At 34.5% G+C, this 10,640-nt stretch overlaps 1 protein-coding gene across 1 annotated transcript; it reads right to left on the minus strand.

Annotated features, from left to right (window-relative positions):
- Window positions 1-683: 683 nt before the first annotated feature.
- LOC127086536 (shaggy-related protein kinase eta) lies at window positions 684-5,965 on the minus strand. The gene is made up of 12 exons (XM_051027312.1): window positions 5,622-5,965; window positions 4,142-4,234; window positions 3,674-3,733; window positions 3,281-3,553; window positions 3,109-3,183; window positions 2,976-3,032; window positions 2,060-2,200; window positions 1,888-1,938; window positions 1,717-1,812; window positions 1,526-1,609; window positions 1,233-1,334; window positions 684-1,023 (listed from the first exon to the last, which is right to left on the minus strand). The coding sequence occupies exons 1-12, from the start codon at window positions 5,784-5,786 to the stop codon at window positions 934-936; spliced, it is 1,287 nt and encodes a 428-aa protein (XP_050883269.1). The 5' UTR covers window positions 5,787-5,965; the 3' UTR covers window positions 684-933.
- Window positions 5,966-10,640: the final 4,675 nt, after the last annotated feature.

Consider the following 10,640-nt stretch of genomic DNA (forward strand, 5'->3'; position numbering starts at 1 on the left):
GTAGGAGTCTGACTCAGATTAGTTTTTTCAAGACCCCGTGGTAGACGTCATTGTACTAGTCAAAAAGTACAGGTGAGCATATTTCTCCTACAATAGTAGAGAGACTTATAGGCATTAGTAGGTTTATAACACGATAGGGTGGTTAGGACTTGTCCACAACCCTGTACGGTGGTGCTTTGAGATGATTTATGAGACATGCTCACGTGGGGTGAGAAGCTCTGTTGATTACAAGTGATGATTGGTTGCAAGCGTATTACAAACAGTCACGTGTTAAGATTGTAGTGAGCATTATGCTCTTTAGGATGTATAGAATGTGTATCACTTATAGGATCTGTTCTTTCTCCCTTTGAGAAGAGATGTATTTATAAAGGCCTCTAAGGGTCACCACCCACTCAATCCACAGTGGACAGTTGAATTCCTATTTCCAAGAGGAATCGGAGTCAACTAATGACTTTGACTTTCTCACTGCCTAAGAAGAGACTTATTCCACGTTTCCTACGTAGGGCAAGGCGATACCTCCCTTTGGGCGACATTTTATCGTTGCCTCCTCTTATGCGGTCTAAGCACATCGCCCTAAGCAAGAACTTTTAGAAATATAAAAGTACATAACCCCACCCAATGTGGACAAAAACAGTATATATTTACGACTGCTCCTAGCTTATGGAAATCTACATATAACAATGTGAAAATGCAAAGTTGTAAGCATATTCTATAACTAGAATGAAATATTAGACAGATTCAACATTTTTCATGTTACATTGATGAGCCAGTACATGTATACATACATCTTCAGGGAAGGGGTTGATTGGGGTTTGGAGGAAAACTTCATATATAGGGCCTGAATCCTAATCTATTGACCACAAAGGGGACCTGTGTTTAACATTAATCACTAGAAGGGTTTACTCATTGTTTCATTATCTCTTTACATATGTGCTAGCCGGGATATGGGAAGCCGAGACCAGTTTGCCGCCTGATATGTTCTGGGATGAGTTTATTGATCAGTTCAGGAGATGCTCCAGATAACTGCAGTCATAGTTTACACATACATCAGATTTATTAGCTAATTTAAAAGCCACGAAAATAGCGGATATATGATGTGTTTGGAACCACAATGACAGCCCCAATGCAGTGTTTAATAAACTATAGCTTGGAGCTTCTTTGTTGAGGACCTTCTACCGCAGTTCCAAACATTTTATTAATAGAAGAACCTGATTTGGAAACTAGATACATACTTCCTGTTTAAAGTTGAAGAGTGGAGGCAGAGGACGACCATTAGGAAGCCGAGCATTGGGCTCTCGGAGCTCATCAAAGAAAGGATGTGCACATGCTTCCAGCTGATTAATAAAATCCATGAGCAATTTTTGAATAGTATTACAACAAAAGAGTAGTGAATTCTCCGTTGGTGAAAATTCTTACAGAAACTATTATACTAAAATATGGCAGACTAAGGCATGTGGATCTAAATTCTAATCCTCATAGCAATGAGAAAGAAATAACATAATTTTGTATGGGTTTTCCTACTTACCGCACTGCAACGAAGACTTGGTGAGTATTGAAGAAGCCTTGATGCAAGGTCAATTGCTTCAGGAGGCATTCGTTTGTGAAAAACCTGAAACACGGATCATTCAGCCAACTCGATCAATTACCCAAACAAAACAGCACCCTGAAAACTCATTGTAATAAAGCAGAAGGGGCGCTGGCAGAGTATGCAACTACCTTATGCCAAGGATGGGCTTTAATCTGAGGAAATCTAAAATCAGTATAATCAGGGTTCATACATCGAATTTCTTCTCGAGTTGGAGTACCAAGAACCTACAAGAAGACGTCTGAATAAACATCCTTGTAACTAGATTCATCAAGGCACCATCAACATAGACAAGGCATTACCTTAATAATTTCCACAAGTTGATCCACTTGATTTGTTCCTGGGAACAATGGCTGAAAAATATTTGAAACTATGAGAAGTCAAGATAACATCTCTCATAAGTCATGACAAAGAGAAAACAGTTATTATGTACAAGAAATATTAGTGTAGAAGTTTCCAACAAAGTTTAACAACCTGGCCTAGAAGAAGTTCTGCAAGGACACAACCAGCTGACCAGATATCAATAGAAGTTGTGTATTCTGTAGCCCCAAATATTAGTTCTGGAGCTCGATAGTAGCGCGAACATATGTATGAAATGTTTGCTTCACCCTTGACCTGGCATAAAAGTATTATCATTACACTTTTTCTTTCCTACTCTAATAACTAGAAGCAAAGTCCTAAGTAGGCAGCTCAGTTGTTGGTAAGCTGAGGGATGCTGAAAGAGTTCTAGGAGGACTGGGATTAAAACCTGGAAACTAAGATAACCACTAATTTACTAACATTTACCTATAAAAAAATAGCCAGAACCAAAATTGGCATCCGATTCCAACTAATACTTTTGATTTATTCTAATGATCGGAAAACATAACAAACAGGGGTCCAGGTTAATAGAGACAATGACATTCTAATGAATATTAACTGAAATGTCACTATCACTAATTTAAAATTAAAAGTGCATTTATGGACAATAAGTCGTGTATAATATTCAGACTGATAAAATACCTGTGGTTATAGTTAAAACAGCTACTAGAAAACTGAAATAAATGGTTATAGTAGGCATAAGGAAACTAGATTAAATATATTCTTTTTATACATATGTTTATAAATCACTTTCCTAAGTTTCCATTTTTGGATAAAAATAGGAAAATAAGAAGAAAAAATACCACTTGATATATACAATTGAAAATAATTGATTCATGAATCAATTATTACAAACTAACAAAAAGAAAAATCTAGTTACATAGGTAAGAAATCAATTCATCGGATTTTAAGGAGCTTTTTATAATTATTAATGGGTAGGTAGCATATGACTTTCATATTCCAACATTAAAAGGGTAGTATGCATATATAAAGTAATAATATGCACAAGGAAGAATGCAGACCGACATACCAGAATTTTTGCACTTCCAAAATCACAAAGCTTAACTTGGTGAGTGAGAGGATCAACCTGTGGTACAAACACAATATGATTAAAATAAAAGAATGCAGCTCATGAACGAAAAAATAGCAAATAAATAACTTACCAATAGATTTTGGGGTTTCACATCCCTATGGCAAACCCCCGGTACAGTATGAATATATGCCAGCCCTCTAAAGATCTAAACATCACATCCCAACATAATCATTACATAATTTTAAATGAATAAGAGAGAAACAACATATCCAACCAAAATGTAAATAGAAAAGACTTCATACCTGATATGTATATAACTTCACGTAGATTAGGGGCATTCTCTGGTTGATATTATTGTAGTGATTTAGAACTCGGTACATCGTCTCAGGCACATATTCCATCACCAAGTTCAGAAACAGTTCATCTCTGCTTGTTGTAGAGAAGAAACAGTGCTTCAAAGAAATTACATTTGGGTGATCCATCACGCGCATTAACTGCAACTCACGATTTTTGTACCGCTTATCCTGCAAAACTTTCTTTATAGCCACTGCCTCAGCAGTCTCCAAGCACTTTGCCTTTGTTTCAGATGAAAAAGGTAGATACACAACCCGGGGATGTGAGGAAACATTAGATACTTGGACAGCAGAGAAAGCATAGTAGGAGTTATCACCTTAAAGTTTATTACTTAGCCTTACCTGGAAAACTATTCCAAATGAACCTGTGCCAACAACACGTTCGGCCATGTAACTGATTGTCTGCAAGTGGTAATAGAGCATAAACTTATGAATAAATGGAGTAATGAAACATGAAGACGCTATCGCCAATAATTATTGAACCATCATTGCAATTACATTGAATTTCTTCAAAATTAATCCTTTTAAGGTCCAAATATGAGGAACCAATAATAATTATTTGGCATAAAAGGTAATGGGAAAACCCTATTAGATTTGATAGGATCAGAGAAAATAACCTAGCTTCTAGGTGACTACTAGTATTATATATTTAGATGGATCCTCTATAATAAAAAAAGAAAATTTTAACCAATAATACCCAATCCAAAACTTTAGTTCTTCTCCGTCCTATAAAGGAAGTAAATTGTTACATTAAGTACAGATTTTAGAAATTGGAATTTAAGATTGAAGAAGGTGAAAACAAGCCCACACCCGTTTAGGTTCACCATTTTTGCCTCCAATGGTAGTTGAAATTATGTGACCAGTGACTGCATCATTACTGTCAACTACAGTAGCTGGCATTTCCTGCAATTAATAACAATAAATATATCTTTAATATGGCAAATCAACTCTCCTAAAACAGAAATAAAAGAACAGACTCTTTCCTATATACAGTGTCTGTAATTGCTCATTGAATTAATAACTAACTTCTGCAAATGGCTTAATAACTTATCACCAATATTTCAGTTCAGAAACATTTACTTAACATGCATATCAGATATCACATGTATGACAGAGCAGCAAAGTTATATATGGACATGAACATGCACAGCCAATTTAGTAGTCAATAGACTCAATACTTCAGACGCATACTCCTGTCCGAGTTAAGATCAGATGTTGCAAGTTTATGTTAAGAAAAAAGACATTCATATCTCAAAATTCTACTTTAATTTAGTGTTATAGGAATGTGAAACACACAGCAATGGAACTTAACCAGCAGAAATAAACAACCCCCACAAATCAGAATGCAAAACCAAAGACGGGTTAAGTGTAAAGAGCTCAAAGGTATATGCACATATAAAGTAATATCATGTTACCACAATTCACAAGAAAGCATCACATGGCAAAGTAAAGCTTTAATATCAATTAAGAGACAATGCAGAGAAAGAGAATCTAAGGACACTAATTCCCTGAAGCAAATTAAAACCATTTGAAACAAAAACCCTCCAACAAATCAAGTAAACTCCATTCTAAGAGCAAGGAACCAAATATATAAATAGATATTATACCAAAATAACACAACAAAAATCACAAAATTATCAATGTCATTTTAATTTCACATTAAATTTACAAATTAACTGAAAAACAACCTACCTTAATTGAAAATACCACTTTTCTAAAAAAATCTAGGAGATAAATTGCAACATATTCCAACCCCAAAACCTTCAACAAGAATATGAGGGATGAAAAATTCAAGTACACACAACAGTTAGGCTAATAGACTTTGATATTCAGCTAAGTACCTAGTCAGATAATGTCCTTTTCCTATGCAATTTTCAAGAACTGAAAAAAAAAAGCCTAAATTAAAGAACAGAATTCCACATTTTCATTTCATTTCCCTTTTCTTTCTCTGGACCACTTAACAAAAAGCTCCATGAACTTCAATTTTTCAACCCTAAGATCTCATCAGTTAAAGCAGAAGCACAATCAAAAACAAATAAAGTATCCATCTTCAAATCACACAATTCCTTTAAGAAGAAGAAACCATCATTACTATTCTAGGTCACCGTGATCTTCACCGGAGAACAAAACCGGCGAACAAAGTCAAGCCTCGGAAGTAACATAAATTAGCAGATCGCCGGTGAGCAACCTCAAACAGAGGTTTACTCAGTCTATCAACGACGATCCAAGAAACACTAACTGTAGTTGAAAACTGCACAGTAACTAACTACAATGAGAAATGAAATTTTACTTTATCAGTGTCCATATCGGAGACTCCACTAGCCGCCGTCGTTTTCGGTGCTTCGCTCACGGTTTTCGCCTCTTGCAACTGCGACGGAGGTAACGGTAACGGTAACGGTAGTGGCGCTGGTTGCAGCGGTTGATGGTGGTGCGGCCCCAACGGCATGGAGGCCATGTCAGAGAAGTTACACAAAACACTCTCACACTCTTTTTCTTTCTCTCTCTAGTTTCTCTCTCTAGATTCTCTCTCTAAACACAAACACTCATACACTTTTTTCTCTCTCTCTCTATATGTTTCGAGGGAATAGTGTTTTGAGTTCAGCGTGATACTTTCTAGATAAAGGAGTGAGAGGAAGAGTGTGTGTTTCTGAATATGCTCCTTATCGTGCGCGTTTTGTAGAAAGTGAGACTCACGTTTTGATATGAACCGTTTGATGATTGTAACTGATGATGGAGATGGGAGATCTGGTGTTGTAAGGTGCAGGGAAAATGTGATAGGGATGCTGACGTGGAGAATCAGATGGCGACAATGTTTGTAATTACTTGAAAGAAATAGTATTTGGGAGTTAGTAATGATAATGACGTAATGAATGAAGACATAAAATAATCTGATTTAATACACTTAAACTCATTTTTTAGTCTTATGTTTAGTGCTCTTGGAGGTTTGGTAACTTTAGTTTATTGTGTTTTAATCTTAAGTCATATTGAAATGTTTTCTTTTTCTTGACATTAAACCTTCTTCATCTTAGTTATCACTTTAATTTTTGTGGACTTTATTTATTTCTTGAACATGAACAAGTAAATATCTAGATACATTTATTATTTTTATTTGAATATTATTGTTATTGATATTATAATTATTAATTTATCTTTGTTGTCTTGAAATATAATTTCTCTTTCAAAAAATATTAGTTTTTTTTTACATAACATCAATAATATTACCAATTTATTTTGAAACATAAAATTTGATACTAATTGCATGTATAGATAGAATAGAAAGAGTAATTTGGTTATATTTTTCTAGAAAATAAACAGGGTGTAATGACACTGTAAAAGAAAAAAATTAGATTGTATTATATCATGGCATACAAACAATTTAAAAATTACGGTATGATTTGACGGGCTATGGCGGACTATATGAACGTCTGTTGATTCACATTGTAAATTAATTTATATTATCATTGTATCATATATTAATTGTATCATCAATTTTTTTAATTTAAATAAAATATAATAAATATTTATAGAGACTATCTCTTTTTTTAATAGTAAAATAATATATTAATAAGAAATGTGAAAATCACCAAAATACAAATAATTCATAAATACAAAAAGTGCAAAAATGACTATCCACGATATAAATAAAAATACAACAAAAAATAACACCACAACCAATAAGAACAGCAAACCAAAACCAAACAGAAAAGGCAAGGAAAAGGGCCACGAGTAGTTAGAGACCAAACCCCTTAAGATTCAGGTTAGCGCTTGAATCGCCAAAACAATTATGAATAGATTAAGCTCCACTAAAAAAAAGCAGAACCACATACCATTACATATCTCGTAACTAAGACAAACACTTGATTTGTTATTGGTTAAGATAAAGGATGAGTTTCTGCAGACTATCTGCGTAAGCGCATGAGTTCACCTCATATCTACCTAAGAACCATTTCCAGAAGAAAGAAATATTCTCCTCTACCTCTTTCTTAGTTTTTGTAATACCTTTAAAAATGACATCATTATGGACTTTCCAAATGGACCATATTACATTGTGATTAATCATAACAAAACTACCCCTAGTTTTTGCCCTGCTACATAGAAAACACCCTATCTTGAATGCTTCCAAATCCTCTAATCTCTCTCTTAAGAGAGAATAAAATTTCAAAGCAAAGAGAGTTGATTTTCAAACATAGGTATCTCTCTCTCTCCCTCTCTCTCTCTCTCGCGCGCACACACACACACACACGCACTCACAAACACACATAGGAAGAAGGGTTTTCTCTACCTAAGATCCCATACCTGGTCCATATTAGCCAACTTACTAATCTCTCCCGCCAACCTTTCTTTTTGTGAGTGCATTATCCTCTTAGAAATATTTTGAATGATGTCAAAATTAGGATATTTAGTATCTAATGTACATTGGATCTTATCCTATATGTCTAGATGCACATTTTCATCTTAGGACACTTAAAATCAGGTTAGATAGATTTTTACAAGTCAAAATTATGGTTTTATATGAAAAACAAGGTTATAGGTCGACACATCCAAGTTATAGATTGACACATACTGAAGGCTTTTTCAAAATCAAAGTTATTGTCTTCTATGTATCGACAACAATGCTCTTAGATCGACAAATACTGAGTTTTTGAAAAGGAAAATTCTCTGCCTATTTAAGGTCGATGCCTAGACTGGCATAGGTCGATGCATAGAAGCTAAAACGTTTCTTTAGATTCGACACACACACACACACACACACACATATATATATATATATATATATATATATATATATATATATATATATATATATATATATATATACATATATATATATATATATACATATATATATATATATATATATACATATATATATATATATACATATATATATATACATATATATATATATATATATATACATATATATATATATATATATATATATATATATATATATATATATTCATTCACGCGTCCTTTTGTAAACACTGAAACCAATAATATACAAAGAATTTTCACATCATCTTCAACTTTTTTCTATGCATACACACAACAACTACACACAATCTTTTTTTGTTGGATGCCATCTAGAAACAAGATTGATAAGGTCCAATTTAGGATTTGTGTAATCAAATTGGGTTGAGATTTGTTTGGGGGTTTCATTGATAAAACTAGTTAGGGTTTTCCCTCCAAGATCAAGGGTGAATTTGGGGTTTTTAGAAAAAGTTTTTGCAAGTTGAATTCAGCCGAGTGAAAGCTTTGAAAAAAGGATTTTCTATCAAAGGAGTAGTAAAATCAGAGGATCAATTGGAAATCTTGGGTCACTTGATCTTGCTTAAGATCAAAGGAAGAAAAGAAGATAAAATCAACATCAAACTTAAAGTTTTAGGGGTTTGGATTGTTATTTAATTTCATTGGAAAGTAATGTACCACTCCAAGGATGCCCCACTGAGGCTATCTTGGAAATAATGAATCAAGAGTTGATCATTACTGATGTAGGCCACCATCTTACGATAGTAAGCTCTAAGGTTAGTTCTAGAGCAGCTAATCCCTTTTTATTTGTCAAAATCCGGAACTTTGAATTTTCGGGGAATCACCAGACCTGGCACCAGGCACATATCAAAAACATCCAAATCAGGAGTAGTGTGAACCTCAAAGGACTTGAATTTCTCCTCCAAAGCATGGAGTCTCTCAACAACTAGGTCTAGGAGACCTCCAACAATAGGTTTTGTTGGTTGTGGCATGAAGAAAGCATCATATTGATCTTCATCATCAGTTACAGATCCATGCCGCGAAGATGCGGCAGAATGTTCAGGGGGGTCTACATTGACCACTAGAATAGGAATAGGGATAGGGCCTCCTTTCGGATGAGCAAGACTATCATCGAGGTTAGTTACTCCAGGGATGCTAAGCGACGGTGAACCAAACTGAGCAGCAACTCTTCTGGCTTCGGCATTAGTTTCAGCATCTTTTTCCTTTCGGGCTAAGAGTAACATATGAAGGTAGAGAAAAACAAGAAAGGAGGGTTTGAATTATTTTCCCAGATAATAAAAACTTTTGCAACTAAAACACACACGAAAGATAAAGCTATCAACACAGAAGTTTATCCTGGTTCGCTTGAAATTCAAAGTTACTCCAGTCCACCCGACCAAGGTGATTTCGCCTTCAACAAGAACTTAATCCAATAATCTAGAAAGATTACAACGAAAACGTCTAAGAGAGTAAAGATCTCTTAGTCCTCTCAAGTTTACAGATTTCACAAGTCACTTGAGGAAATGTTCAACAACTGTTTTGAAAATACAATGAAGTGTTTAGTGTTTCTAGGTAAGCAGTAGTAACACAATATAAGAACTAAAATGTTTCACACTTAGAGAAATAACTCGTGTGAACAGATTTGAACAAGAATGAAAGAGAATATAGAATTTTTGTTTGCAGTATTCTTGTGTGTATGTTTCGTGCCTTGTATGATGATGATCCTGCCTTTATATAGTGATTTGAACAAGAGACTGTTAACTAAGGCATTCATGAATATCTTGGCAATGATGGACTTTTAATGGCATTAGGTTCGTTGTCCTTTCCATAGCAATTTTGGAGAGTGTTTAATCTTTTCCAAATGAGGATTCATACCAAAAGTAGAAAGACTTCGTAGCTAAGTCTTTGTGGTTGACCTTGAGTCAGAGTACGTGGAGTTCAGATTTTCTTGTTCAGCGTGTACACTTCAGATAGTTGCTGAGAGTAGATTTACTTCAGAAGTTCTTGATATGCTTTTATGTAAAGCCTTCTTTAGAGTACAAATCATCAGATCAGTCGTGCGGAACTCTTCAGATTCAGAGTGTCTGAGTCTTCTACCATCAGACTCTGTGAGCTTCCTTTTCTTCAGAGTCAGAGCGTCTGCTTCAATTTATTCTAAGTTGACTATTTTGGACTTGCGTGATGTCAGATATTTGTCTATCTGATCCTTTTTCTCTTAGAGTCCTGCACACTTAGATAAATTTGTTAGGGTACCAATTTGTTTCATCCTTTGTTATTATCAAAACCTTATAGATGAATTATAGACACAAAATCTTGTTCTAACAATCTCCTCCTTTTTTATGATGACAAAAACTTCAAACTGATGATGAAACATTGATACTTCAAAAACTTAGAAGAGTTGTCTCAGAGTCAGATGAAGATGACTTCCCTTGAGATCAACAATCTCCCCTTAACTTAAATGTTTTAGATGTTCTTACCAGATCTCCTTACGTAGTATAGCTTGTTTTTAGCTTAAATACTTCATGCAGAGCTTAGTATTTCATAAAAGTTTTAAATG

Source organism: Lathyrus oleraceus, chromosome 5 (assembly GCF_024323335.1).
Source record: "Lathyrus oleraceus cultivar Zhongwan6 chromosome 5, CAAS_Psat_ZW6_1.0, whole genome shotgun sequence".
In the NCBI taxonomy this organism is placed as follows: Eukaryota; Viridiplantae; Streptophyta; class Magnoliopsida; order Fabales; family Fabaceae; genus Lathyrus; species Lathyrus oleraceus.

Excerpts from the sequence above, each read along its gene's own strand:
- LOC127086536 (XM_051027312.1), bottom strand. The coding sequence starts at position 5,786 with ATGGCCTCCATGCCGTTGGGGCCGCACCACCATCAACCGCTGCAACCA. Across the intron at positions 3,184-3,280 it reads TGAAGTTATATACATATCAG|ATCTTTAGAGGGCTGGCATA; the intron begins GTATGAAGTCTT and ends TGTGATGTTTAG. Across the intron at positions 2,201-2,975 it reads TTGGAAGTGCAAAAATTCTG|GTCAAGGGTGAAGCAAACAT; the intron begins GTATGTCGGTCT and ends CTTTTATGCCAG.